At 44.1% G+C, this 13,884-nt stretch overlaps 1 protein-coding gene and 1 non-coding gene across 50 annotated transcripts in view; both read right to left on the minus strand.

Annotated features, from left to right (window-relative positions):
• The window catches only part of UBAP2L (ubiquitin associated protein 2 like), a 41,497-nt gene that overhangs the window by 120 nt on the left and 27,493 nt on the right, over positions 1-13,884 (minus strand). For 7 of the 49 annotated variants that reach the window (XM_070607408.1, XM_070607409.1, XM_070607407.1 and 4 more), the window contains 13 exons: positions 13,740-13,794; positions 13,156-13,330; positions 12,749-12,821; positions 11,482-11,677; positions 11,301-11,389; positions 10,279-10,332; positions 9,568-9,649; positions 8,608-8,825; positions 8,033-8,138; positions 3,108-3,175; positions 1,956-2,153; positions 1,489-1,539; positions 27-662 (listed from right to left, as the gene is read on the minus strand). In XM_070607408.1, coding sequence (XP_070463509.1) covers positions 567-662; positions 1,489-1,539; positions 1,956-2,153; positions 3,108-3,175; positions 8,033-8,138; positions 8,608-8,825; positions 9,568-9,649; positions 10,279-10,332; positions 11,301-11,389; positions 11,482-11,677; positions 12,749-12,821; positions 13,156-13,330; positions 13,740-13,794 — 1,461 coding nt within the window. In that variant the 3' untranslated portion in view covers positions 27-566. Of the gene's footprint in view, positions 1-26; positions 663-1,488; positions 1,540-1,955; positions 2,154-3,107; positions 3,176-6,200; positions 6,601-8,032; positions 8,139-8,607; positions 8,826-9,567; positions 9,650-10,278; positions 10,333-11,300; positions 11,390-11,481; positions 11,678-12,748; positions 12,822-13,155; positions 13,331-13,739; positions 13,795-13,884 lie in introns of those variants that run through there. The other 42 variants (XM_070607424.1, XM_070607425.1, XM_070607421.1 and 39 more) reach the window with 8 other exon arrangements.
• LOC139081498 (small nucleolar RNA SNORA58) lies at positions 9,747-9,882 on the minus strand. The gene has a single exon (XR_011536644.1). It is a non-coding gene; the product is annotated as a small nucleolar RNA SNORA58 (small nucleolar RNA).

Below are 13,884 nucleotides of genomic sequence, written 5' to 3' on the forward strand. Positions count from 1 at the left end.
GAGTAAGAATGGGCAGAGGCTGAAGGTAGAGGTTTTTTTTTTTTTATATATATACAAGACACATTAATCCATTAAATTTGAGGACACAGTACAAAAAAAAAAAAACACTTCAACTAATTCATCTGACAACGCTGTTCATATTCATGACGCCATTTTTTGTTGTTGTTTTGTTTCCTAATAATAAAGGAGGAGACTTAGGGCTGTTGGGCTGATATATATTTGGGGGTCCCCCCTCCCCACCTCACCCATACACCACCAGGGTGAACAGGAGGACAAGGTAGGGCAGGGCCCACAGAAAAGTTTCATAATCTTGAATGCAAGGGGAAGGAGGAGAGGAAAGGACAAAAAAAGAAAAAGAGAAAATACAAATCCTATAATACATACAACAGAGTGGGGATGGTATGGGAGTGGGACAGACATGAAGCTGAGACATGGGGTGGGCCGCTGGGGGTGGGGGGCAGTGGAACCCCCCCACATTCCTTTCTCTCTTTGATGCTGTTTCCATAGTTGCCAGGCTGAGAAGCCCTCTCAGAAGATGGGACCGGGAGAAGAGGAGGGTCAGGGCCTCAGTTGGCCCCCCAGCTGTAGCTGTTGTAGGCAGACTTGTTGGTCTGGGGCTTCTGCGGGATGGAGCTGGTCTGGCTACGTTGCCCGCTGCCCGTCTGCAGGGGAATGGGAGGATGATGGGGAGGAAAAAGGTGTGTAGTTAGGACAAATTTGTTATATCTTAGGTGGAAATGTGGAAATTATCTTGCTCTCCCATTCTCCTTCCTTAGAAACTGCTCTGAAGCTTCTCAACCATAGAAAACTTGGTTTATATAGCTGCTAGAGCACCACTGATAAGAAAGCACTTTCAAACTTTACATAGGGGAAAGATGAAAAGAGGGCAAGATATCTTTAGACAAGATAGTGAATCAGTTCCACACATTTTCAATTCCACTCCCCCCACCTCCACCCTCCCCTACTCTGAGAAAAGGCTACTCTCTAGAGAGAATTTTGGCCTCTTAGAGATGAGTGACCACAAGGTGATTTCATTTTCATTGATTCTCATGAATGCCTCAATTTGGAAAGCTGTCTTTGAGAGCAAGGAAGCCCTTATTCCAGCTCCCCAGCCACCTATGATGGAGGAGAGGTCACTTGTACCACCCCATGGTACCACCCATACCACACATCACATCTGCGAGCCCATTTCAGGCAAGATAGGAGAGACAGTCTGAGGTGCCAGGCTCCAGATGCTGCCCCAAGAATCCTTTCCATTCCGGTAACCAAATGTTTCCAGAGTTAGGGAAGGGTAGAAAGAAAAAGAGGGCATTGAGGAGGGGAGGACAAAAGAGGAATGGGAGGCCAGAGAGCTGAGCAAGGTGTTGTGTTTGTGTATCCCGACTTGTGACCGTGCAGTCTTTTCTCTTCAAGTTCCCTAAGGCTGTGGAGGTGAAATGGGGACTGAAAAGGAGTGGGTTCAAGCATATCATCATTCAGTTTCATTACCTGCTCCTCCTGCTGGCGCTGGCAACAGAGAATCATCTGCAAATATGGTAGCTGAGGCAGAACCAGGATATATGGAAAATAAAGGGACAAACTTTGACAATAGAACTCCACCATTAGAAGGGAAAGCTATAATGTCAGGGAAGGGGAAAGGCTGGGAGAGGTAAGAGGGGAGGTGTGACCCAGGTCTGATGGGATGAGGACAACTGTGCTACGGGAGGAGGTGGAGGAGAAAGGCACAAAAGGAATTGGGCAAAAAAGGTTTCAATCTGGCCCCTTCTCTGACATCTCCTTTGCTGGCCACTTGTGTTATGTGCGCTTGTGTCGGTATGTGCTGTGTGCCCATGGCTGGCGCTGGGGAGGACTGGGTGAAGGTGGTGGTGAGGAAGGGTAAGAAAAGGAAAGGGGAGGCAGTTTTAAGGGATAGGAAGGAAGAGGAAGGGAAAGGAGAGAGGGGGAAGGGCTATTACCTGGCTGTCCTGCTGCAGATGATGGTGAAGGATCTGGGAGTGCGGCTGCTGATGGGGGGTCAGAATGTGCATAAAGGGGGCAGGTGGATAGGCAGCAGCTGTGGCCGGATTGATGGGCCCCCCACTTCCTAGGGCTGAAGGCAAGTTGAAGGAGGCAGCAGGAGTACCGGAATGAAAACCTTGTTTCTCAAAGGACTGCTAGCCAGAAGGACGTGAGGAGAGAAAGTAAAAGGGATCAGCAAACTAATCTTTGGAATTTCTGAGCCCAAGCTCGCCCACCCTCAGAAAGCAGCATGGTGTCATGGAAGGAACACTGCACCTAAAGTCAGATATTCCAGTCTCAGTCTCAGCTCTGCCCTTTAATAGCTGTGTCATCTGAGAAAATTACTGTCTCTCAGCCTCACTTTTCTCATACATCAAACAGGGATGCTACTGACCTCTCAGTTGTAAGGATCAAATGAGACAATGGGTATGAAAGCACTTCGTAAAATCTAATGTCATATAGGAACATTGTGAAAACTGCTGGCTACTCTTAGCACCCCCTCCCCTAGAGTTGGATAGAAATTAGAACTCCTTGGATATTTCAAAAGAAATGAATAAACACTGAGGTATCTTGAGTGTTAAAGATCTTGGCCCTGAAACACTCCACCATAACTCCTAATCCTTTATATCAAACTTTTATTTATGGTGGGGGGGGGGATCAACACAATACAAATCTGTGGATGATTCAAATGCCTCACTTTAATTACTGGGTTGTCTCCTTTCCCACTCTGTTATCCCCTAGATATACTTACAAAGAATGGAATGAACTAGTCTCCCTTCATTCCATACTCCTTCTCTTGGAAAGTTATCAAAAGGTTGGGAGTGGGTAAGTAAAGGGCCAGGACAGTTGCATAATAATTCACACAACCTATTATAACAATTTTCCACACCTCACCTTCCTGTAACATTTCTCTTTTTTTTTTTTTTCCAGGGGGCTAAATTTAAACTTCTTTGAGAAACTGAAGTCTGAGACCATCCATTTTCTAGTAGGATGGGTTTCCTGACACCTCTCTTAGGGTTGTTCTTGTTCACTGTACTTCTATCATTGCAACTCCACCTCCTCTATGTCCATCTGTCTTTTTCCACTTCTATCCAGAGCCAGGCACCTACCTGGGTTTTGGAGTACACAGAACCCGAGATATCTGGCACGCCCGTGTTACTGGAGGTGACTGATACACCTGGGGGGGGAGGAAACAGACAGGAGGATTAGCTCAGCTAGCTGCCTGGCCCCTATCCCTGGGAGGAGGTGATGTCTGCCACCTTTCTAGCTATAGCACTGCAAGGGCATTTTGGTCTGTTTTTCCAGCTTCAAGTCAGTCCTGAGGGATAAGAGCTCATGACACAAAAGCTCCCTAATGGTTTGCTTGCCCTTTCCAGGTGTGTACTGAGTATATGTGTGAGAGAGTAAGCTGAGGGTTTGGTTTCTTTTTTGGGGGGGGGGGGGGGAGGACGACAATTTAGCCAAACCTCACAAGCATACAGTTTTCAAAATCCTTTGTGCTAAAGCCCAGCAGAATGTATTAAACTTTTAATGTCTATTTCAAATCAATCCACCCAAACTCTACTCAGTCCTGCTCCTGAAGACAGTAGCCTGGCTCTTTTCTGTTTATGAAGAGACACTTCGCGGCTCAAAATCCATCCCTCCACAGCATAAGGTAAGTACTAGAGGACCAGTCCAATTCAACTCTCAAGAGCACTTTAATTCTCAGAGCCTCAGCTCACTTAGTTCAGCTTCTCCAGAGTCTTGGAGCTTCTAGGCTATATACTCAGAATTTAAAGAACTGGCACAAAGATGAATTTCCATTTATGTAATTTAAGCCTAAGCATGGGGAGGAGAGGGAGTAAAGAAGGTAGATGGGGGTAGGCTACCTCCTACAGCCTAGGTGGAACACAAAATCCAAATGTCATTCTAGTTTACAAGTTCAGCTTCTCCATGAGATATAAGCTCTAATTCATACTCCAACAACTTGCATGTTTCCTGTTGAAAAACACCCTACTATCACTACAACTTTAAGGAAACCAGAGTAGTACAATTCTTCATTTTAACTTGTACTTCAACTGAAATACACATACCGTACCTCCTGAAGTATGGGGCAATGGGTCAAGGAGATAGGAAAAAGCCATCAGGTAAAATAATCCAGCATCTTACTAGAGAAATTTTATGCAAAGATTTGAGGAAAAGCAACTCAAATTTAACTAGGAATTTCAAGCATGCTTTTTAAAGATAATACTTCTCATGAAGTGAGATAAAAATGAAACTTCAGAAAAACTGCATTTCAGTCTATGTCCTTGGATCCTTCTCCTCTGCTGTTAGGAACACTCTAATGGAAGAATTCTTTAGAAACTCTCTACTAAAGTGACCAAATCACAAATGAGAAATCTTCCATTCACCCACAATTCAACAGCAATCCCCCTTCAAATTCTAGAACTCAAATCCTCCCAATGCCTAGGACAACAGCAGCCTTCAAAAGTTTAGCCCACCTTGGACAGCCACTTTAGAATCTTCCCAATAGAAGTGGCATCTTAACCTGGAAAGCCCTCCCACATCACAAGTCCAGATAGTTCCAGGGAGGAGCAAACACCAACTAGGAAAAAGAACAGAACTACAGAAAGCAAGCATGAGAAAATATTTCCCCATCTCCAAAGTATCAACTCTTTATACTTTAAAAGCACTCAAGTAAAAGAAGGGGACAATACAGGAGCCAATGGGGTATTTTTTTCCCTTCCCTTTTCAAACCCCTAGTGCCCATCTGGCAAGTCACTGGTAATAGGCACAACTTTAAGAACAGGAGTTCATTTATGGAAAAGGATAAACTAACAAGGTTTGTGTGGAAGGGTTTAGAATAAGGTGGAATACACAGGATATAAATAGAATATTTTTGAGGGAAACCAGAAGAGTCAGTGATTGATCGATCTTTACTGCAAAGTCTCATACAGCTTGCTGACACCCCTTGGTCATCCCACACAGGGTAAGAGAAATGGCTAACTGGATTCATAAGCTGGTTGGTAGAGAGGAATTTAGTTCCGATGTGCCCCTATCAGGTCTCATTTCTTTCCAAAGGCTGGACTAGTTAAAAAGTAGCTTCTGAGTCCAGAAGCCTTAATTTGGATATTGGTTGAAGGGACTGGAAATGGAGGAAAAAAGAGAATATTCTGTATAGTAGCCATAATAGATATCCTCAGTAAAAGCACTGGAGACCCTAAAAAATGATGGGTCTTAGTTTTCCTACCTACCCTTCAGCAGTTATTAGAAAGCTCCTCAGATTACAGAGTTCTCTTCATTTCTTTCCAACAGGCAGCACCCCCTGTCTATCCCTCACTCCCAAGCAGTGATGATCATACTAATACAATGTAGACAGCAGGGAGGAGAAAGAAGAACCCATCTCTCCCAGCATGGCAGCCCCTGGGAAAGTTGGTCACACTCACAAGATAAAATTACTTCCAGAGGGCTGGGAACAAATACAAAGAAAGTGGAATACCCAGGTTTCCAATTAACAAAGGACGGTGTTCTCACTGTCTCACCATTCCCACCATCTTACAGTCAACCCTGTAAACAAAGGGCTGATGGTGTACTAGTTGGATTAAATGGGGAGAAGAATTTCCATAGTCAAGGAGATGTCTAATCAAACCTCTCCCACACATTCTTAGCTACACCCACAAGTGCAAAACGACTAGTAATCCACAATCCCTGAAAAGCCATTGAGGGACTAAGAACAATGTTCCAGGCTAGCACAATTTCCACAGCCTGCATCATCAACTAGCTGGTTACTAAAGACTTTATCAGCTCTCAATCAGCCACTTGGCCTTGGGGAACCAGATGTGGGAATTAAGCCTTGGAAGATACTTCCCTGACAACAGCTCTGAACATCATCTCTTCTGCCTTTCACCAGACATGACACTCTGAATTTTTTGTCCTTTCCCCTCTGCTTATGTCAGAGGCAAGGGGAACATCTAAATGGAAAAGTGAAGAGCTATAATAAGCATGGAGAAGCGGGGATTTTCTACAAATAGCATTCTTCACCAACCAATCAAGAGGCTGGAAACTGAAGCTGTTTCCCCTCCCCCACCTTAATAAAATCACCTTGCTGAAAAGTTAACAGTTCTTTGACTATGCTGGGGTTTGATTGAAAAGGCCACCCTCCACCCACAGCACAACATTGGCTCCTAGTGTCCAGAAAGACATGCACGGAAAGAACGCCAGAGTTAGCTAAAGAAATACCACAGTTTATTGAAGACTACAAATATTTTTGTTACAAGTTGAAACTACATGCCTTCCAGAAATCAAAAGCAACAGCAGGTGTGTGCATTGATGCTTCGGAGGTGCTGCACCGCTTGAACTCGAAATGGGTAAGACAGGGTCAGACATGGGGGAGAGGGAAATGGGGGAAGGGCAAGTTCAAAAGCCCAGAAGGTATCCACCAACTCATTTCCCCAAGCCACGCAGGCCATGGCCTCAGCTCAGCAGGCTCTCCTCAGTGGTCTGGTTTCTGAAACAAGACTTCAGTGCAAATTTATACACACACACAAAACATAGCCCCCAGCCTTGGGCCAAATTAGCTCTCTGCCGTCCAGAAATGCTTGTAAGGGGGTGGATATTTTCTTCCTAAAAGGAATCAAATACATAAAAATAAATGAATTTAGAGGTTGATGAGGAATGGGATGACAAGAGCCCTCTGTGGGGTTGGGAACTGGGGGTTCTCAAAGGGCTGTTATACCAGGTTTCTCAAATCTTAAGGGAGGTAAGAAGCTAGGATTTCCAGAATCAGGTATGCCATTCTCTTATATTATCAATCACCTATCTCTTAAAATTCTTGAACTGGTCCAGCTAAGATTTAAATCTAATATTCTCAGAATGGGACCACTCCAAGTCAAAAAGCTTATAATCCTCCCCACCAACAATCAGGGTGGACCTTGCTCAGTTGAGAGGGGTACCCACAAGGAGTCTAGGTATTAAATCTCAATGAGGTGTCTCAGCATGTCTTTATTTTAAATCTTCACCCACTCTAAGTCATACAACACAGTTCAAAGCTCCACCTGGCTATTAGTTCCCAATCTACTGCTCTCTGTGTTCAGCTCAGAGTTTCCCAATTATTGAAAACCTTGGGCAATTTACCCACCTGGAGCCCACACTAGAGTGCAGAACACATGCAGCTCCATCCAAACCATCATGAAACCATAACTGAGCTGAGAATTTTGAAGGACAACCCTCAACCCCAACCCCTAGCAACTGCAACAACCTCTTCCCCATATTCATCTACAAGTCACTGAAAAAAGTAGATGGAATTGTTTTATTCAAAGACTCCTTCTTACTCCCTGTCCTCTGAAAGTAGAGAGTTAAGTGTCAGGTATGGGAGGCAAGGGAGAAGCTAAGTATCTTTTAGGTCAGTACCATTCAGAGGATTCCTACATTTCCCTCCCTGCCATCAGATGTGCAAATGGACTTTTGCAAAGAGACCAGCCATACATATTAAGAAACCTCAAGGTCCAACTCTCCCAGCCCAACTCTCACTCTGTTGAGTACTCATGCCTTACTCCTTTCTCTCCACATCTTATGTCTTCTAGCTAGGGAATAAAAAGGGGCCACATAAGAAACATAGTGCTACAAAGAGATTTAAGCCAAACCTACTATGGCAAGCTAGCTAAGAACCCACTTAACCCTCCTATTCAGTAAATATATCCCCTTTTGTACTATCAGTACCACACACCTTAACACTTCCCTCCATTGACATCTGAGTAAAATCTTGGGGCTCCTTGCCCTGCTTCCCACCCAGTTTAGGCCAGCCAACACATTCTAATAACCAACACGTGCCCCAGGGCATTCTTGTCAGGAGTAGTGGACACATGGGATAGTATCAAGCTCCTTTATTATTGCTGCTCAGACAGACACTCAAGTCAGTCAAATGTTAACAATCATACATGGAGCAGCAGCACACCCTCACCAACTCTATTTTCTCAAGCACCAAGTCTTCCTCTCTAAAACTCGTTTAATAACATCCTACAGACACCACTGACAGCCAAGGTCAAGGTGAGCTTACCAGTGTTATATCCATGAGAGCCATATCCACTTGGCTGTTGGAAAGGGGTGGCCGATGCATTCACACTGACATTCACACCATGCTGCTTGGAAGAGGTAGGAGCCACCTGAAGAAAAAAAAGGCCAGAACTGCAGTGAAATGGCAGCAGAGTACAATTCACCCCATCTGTCCTACTCCAGGGATCAGGCATTCAGATGGATACCCATCCTGATGTAGGCAGATGACAGCTTGCTTAGTGAAATGGGCTCCCTACTGAGCTTTCTAAAATCTACCAGTGAAGTCAAGAAATGGTAGTTTGGAGGAAGGGAAAGGGGCAAAGAATGAATGACAGTCTAAGAGAAGCAAAGCTGTACGATATCACGTTATTCCATTAGCTAATTCCAAGAAAAGGTAATCCCTAACCCAATACCACCAATTCCAGCCCCACCCCCTCTCCCAGGTCAGAAACAGACCAGAGGTGGAAATTATTCCTCCTCATATATTATTAAAAAGTCATCTAGCCTTGAAAGCAGCTAGGATAGCATCCAGGGCTAGGATTCCTCACCATAAGGAAAAGACCAAGCCTAGGTACTCACAGGGAACACAGCAGGCCCATACTGGAAGGTGCTGGGGAGGCCCGGAACCCCTGTGTAGTATGGCAGGCTGGTGTAACTGTAGCCAGGAGGCAGCGCCGGGTTCAGGAATGTCTGCTGCGTGGTGTGGTGAGTCTGCGTCTGGTTCTGTTGTGGTTGGGCCAAGGTTGTGGCTGGGGCCGGGGAGGAGGCATCCCCACGGCCGAACTTTGTGAGGTCACCTGTGACAAGAGAGGCTAAATGTGCCTGTATCTTTCACCCCCAAGACCAATACACAATTACCTCTTTTGGTTTCACATGATTCCAGGAGATCCTGTTCAAACACTATTCTTTGAATTACATTTCTTGGCGGCTTCATTTAGCATGGCTCAGCACACGCTTAGCTTAGTGCTAGTCAAGGGCTAACGCTGAATGACTGTACAATGCTATGGCAGAGACAGGCTCCCAGAATAAAGCTCCTGGATGATTTCTCTGTCCACTCATGTCCTTTCATCTCCCCACCACTGCCCCTTCCCCCTTCTCCTCCAGGGGAAACACTTCATGCTGGACTCAAAAAACAATGATGGGTCAGAGAAAATGACAAGTCAATGAGGACAACGCTAAGTCAGGCAAAAAAAGGCCCATGGCTTAGCAAAGCAATGATACTGCCACTGAGTAGGGTACAGGAGGAGAGGTGAGCAGAAGAAGGCCAGTTCAACCACTGTACTTCCTGGAAAAAGCTGAGAGAACCAAGTCAACACCTGGAATCAGGGGGACAAATAGAAAGTGGAATGAGAAGGACAAAGTTGCTACGTGCCCATCTTTAGCAGGATTTTGAATCTACCAACTCTGATTCATCATGTCCATTCTATACTTTTGCTAAAAAATCTTAATGTGAAAACTGGGTCCTTTTCTGCTACTAATCAGGTTTCTGCCACCAATCCCAACACAATCTCCCTTTATTCAGCCCCATCCCAGTCCTACCAGAATAAGGGTTGCTGGCCAGGCTACCATCCCTCCCAGTCAGCGGAGTGGTTGGTGTGGGAAATGGGATGCTGTAGTAATCCTAGAAGAGAGAAATAAAAAAGCAAAGAAATAAAACAGCAGAGACTCAATGCCACTCATTCTTCAGCATGAGTAACTCCACAGGGTGAGAAGTAGGAGAATGTTGGAGTACTGCAGTTTATCCAGCCACTGATTAAGCTGGCGAGAGCCGGCACGAACTCCAAATTACTCTTGCATACACTGTCCCCCCTGCCTGGCCATGAGCATAGTCAGGCAAGGTCTACGGGTATGCCCACTAGAACCTGATGGACATTAAGTCCATTAGGACCAATAACATTCTCAAACCTCTAGATTTATCCCTAATAGTCTACTACTACTGATAAAATAAATCTTTCTGGAAATTAAAGTGTTTGAAACACAGAGAACACATCCTGCTCCAGAGTACCCTAAGCTATAGATTAGGTTAAAATTTGTTTCCTTTAAAGATGTAACAACTCTGATTTAATAAAAAAAAAAATAGTTACCTTCTGTTAGAACCACTTGCCAAGCCACTATATTCTAATATAGCTTAAATCAAAGTATGGGTTGGGAAAGAGCTAAGTCTGTGACTTATCAATTAAACATTTAAAATAATCCCAACATTAATTTTAAGATCATTTTCTTTTCCTAAGCTCTACATCACATACTCACCAATGGAAATCTTGTCTGAAGCATCTGCAAGTCATCATAACCATATACTTGTGGCTGAAAGATACAAACATGTAACAATATTAATGGGGACTGGTCATGACGGCAGCAAACCATGGAGCTAAGAGACATGATAAAGCAACAGAACATTCTTTCTCATTAATAGGGACAACAAAACACAGATTCCCTTCAGTTTTCTTTAAGAGAAAAGAAGTACAAAGAGACTAAGTAACTCATGAAAGGTCTTGAAGCTTTCCTTGAGCTACACACTACTGATTCAACTAGGCTGGCCACTGGGTAGCAGCAGAGCAGACACAAGTCATACATGAATAGCCTGCTTTACTCTCTATTCTACTAGTTTTTGTCTCTTGCGTAAGCCTTCCAAATATGACTTAAAAGATTCATATTTTACTTTTGTTTTCTCTAATGTCTGGGTACTAAGGTAGTGTGTTATTGTTAAAAGATGTGGAAAGTCGTACTGGATGTTTCATCTGTATGATATTCATCTAGATTCTCTGAGGGCAAGAACAGGTGTCTTTATGAAAATTTTTTTAATAAATACCCTTCATCTTAATAGGCACTGAATACATGAAGCTGACAGAAGATACACCAGGGCAAAAAGCTACTACTATTCTCAGATATCCCAGATGGAGCCAGGGAACTCTGCTCTGACCAGGTCAGGGCCAGGAAAGATCTTCAGAGACAACGGATCAATCCAACTAGAGAAAATAATTCTTTAAGAAACTGAAAGGGATTCCAGGTGGACTGTCTGGCCTTTGGCTTCTGAGGTCCAGAATTTGTTTCACACAGAGAAAATACACAGCAGAGGGCCTGGCCTCAGTTTAGTCCTTCCTCTCTAAAAACTGTTACTTTTTACAAAACCACAAAGATTAAAAACCTGTTTGCTTACATGCGACAACCACTCCTTCATTCTGTATGTTAATTATAGTCTTCCAATGAAAGCCAGAGCTATAAAGAATAGCCACATCATCGTCATCTTTTGAAGACCCTTCAGTGTCACTTACCGGGTAGGCATGTAACAGCCCTGGAGCCATAATATACGGATTAGGCAACAATGGCGGGACCCCAGGAGGGAGGTTGGGAGGAGCTTTTCCTAAAAAAGAAAGTACGTTTTTATCTTGTCACCCAATTACTTCTCTCCTTCATCCCAAAGGAATGCTGCCCACTTTCTATGCACAGGGCTACCTGAAGTTGTAGCAACTGAGCTTCGAGTTGAGGCTGTAACGGTGGAGTTGCTGCCTAGGCTGAGGCCCAGGCTACTGCCACTATTGAGAGTGGAGGAGACACTGACCACTGGGGGAGGTGCAGAAACTGTGCTGGACGTGGTGGAGAAAGTGCTGGAGGAAGGATGGAGATTCGCCTCACTCTCCACGCTTGTGTGCTTCAAGAAGGGGGAGCAGTGCAAGAGAGGAGGAGGAAATAGCGATTAGCGGAACAGGTCAGGAAAGATAAACAATCCCCTCTGCTGATTATACTGTCACGTCAACTTCCCAATTAAAAAGGCTGAGGCAGGGTACCAGGGTGCCCTCTGCCAAACTAGTTAGAAGAAATTACTAAATATTCTCCAGCTAGACATTCTCCAAGATTGATCTGGCAAGGATTACAAGAGACCCACTGCACACCATCACCCTGTTCAGAAAGGCAGCAGAGTGAGTGAGGACAAATTCCCTAAACACCGACACTGATTGGCCAGTAAGGAGACAGAGATAATTTAGATCTGAAAAATCTATCACAGCCTTCTCTCCCACACTGTTCCTCACTAATTCAGCACAATAAACCAGTTCATGGGCTAGAAAGAAGTACAAGTTCTAATGAACTTAAACCTGAAATAGTATATTTGAGAAAAGAGAGGCTCCTAAGAAAACGTTAAGCCCTCATTATCTTCCCTCGGCTTCTGGCAACGCAGACATCTTTGCCTAAAATGGCTGCTTTTTAAGTTAGTTGTCTTCCTTACCATCTCAGCTTAATGCCACAAATAGTTGTTATAAATCACAACAGTGAAATCAATTCTTTGACCAAAAGCTCTAGTCTGGCCCCTACTTTCATAGGATTCCCAGACTCACACTGATTATTTTTAGGAATCATGTTCAGCATACCCCAGACCAAGAAATGAGAATGGCTATACCAGCTCCCAGAAAGGGATGTTCTTACAGAATTTATCATAGCACACAAAGCCTCACCCAGCTTCAGTGTTTAAAAAAAAGGTCACATAATGATTCGGAAAGTCACTTCCAGGGTTGGGAGAATTGGCCCACAGTTCTGCAATATTTCTGGATTCTTCTGCCTCTCTTGGCCTCAAACATCCTTTTACCCCTTTCTTGTAACCTCAGATCAATTATCATTTTGCCAGGTCATGAAAAAATTTCAAGAATCCCTTCTTGGGAGAATCTTATAGTTGGATAGTTATAAGCGTAAGAAAACCACACTTCCTCTTTTACAGCATCATGCTTACCAAAAGAGTGGATGTTGAAGTGCGCCCCGAAGATGTTGATGACGAAAGGGTATTCTGTTGAGTAGATAACGCACTGTAAGGAAAAAGAGGTTGCCGTCAGCTACAGTGCTATGGTTACCTGACGTGGAGCTTCAGTCAAAAACACAGGAAAGGAAATAAGATAGAATATGAGACCAAGGAGATCTGAGACCATATGGTAAGCACAAAGGCCACCCAGGGGTAGTGAGCAGCTAAAGCAAGAATGGATGTTGAAAAGGGAAAATAAGCCTCCTGTCTTTACTTCTCATAGCTCTTGGGTCATCCACTTAGCTCATGTGATCTCTGGCAGGTAGAGAGCGTAAGCTAGAACCAGAGAGCTCTGGTACTACTACTCACCAACCCCATCCTCCACCCTCACCCCAAATCACCTGCTGTGTTGTGTGGTGGTAGTATTTGGAATCTCTTCAGTGTGGCTCAAGCCACCCAAGGAGGACGAGTGCTGATTGGTTGTCGTCAGTAAAGAAGCTGCAGATACCGTTTCACTGAGAGGGGGGATGCTAGAAGTGGAAGGTGAGTCAGATTTCACTGCAGAGCCTGTAGCACCTGGCAATAAAGAAAGGAATTCACCTCATCAGAGGAAAGGGAATGTTTGTAATAAGTGAAGAGGTGACCACAGTCCTAGGCTGTCCCAAAGACAAGAGTGAGTTATTTAATAATGGACCATTTGTGTTTAAGTAGAATCTTTTCTTTTTTTAAATTCCAAGCATTTCACAGCACTGATCTCATTTGTCCAATGAAAGGAACCAAGGGGATTATCACTGTTTTAAGACAGAGAACTTGAAACTTAGAATGGTTTGAGATTAAACAGCAAGGGAGAGCCAAGCTAAGACTATAACAAGAAGTTTTGATCATTGAACCACGGCCCTTTTCACTACAATCTAAGAAATGCAAAAATATTAAAAGGGGAGGAAAAACACTAGAACTCAGAGGAAAAAGCCTGGAGAACACTCACCTTCAACAGATTGCGTGGTCTGTAACTGCGTGGCCTGCACAGAACTGAAGCCATTCTGGTACAAAACAGAGGAATAAGAAACAAAGTCAAGTGAATAGGTCAGGTTAGCACTGTCTCAGCTTAATTCCCACCAACAAACCTTTCA

This window comes from Equus przewalskii, unplaced genomic scaffold (genome assembly GCF_037783145.1).
Source record: "Equus przewalskii isolate Varuska unplaced genomic scaffold, EquPr2 ChrUn-10, whole genome shotgun sequence".
In the NCBI taxonomy this organism is placed as follows: domain Eukaryota; kingdom Metazoa; phylum Chordata; class Mammalia; order Perissodactyla; family Equidae; genus Equus; species Equus przewalskii.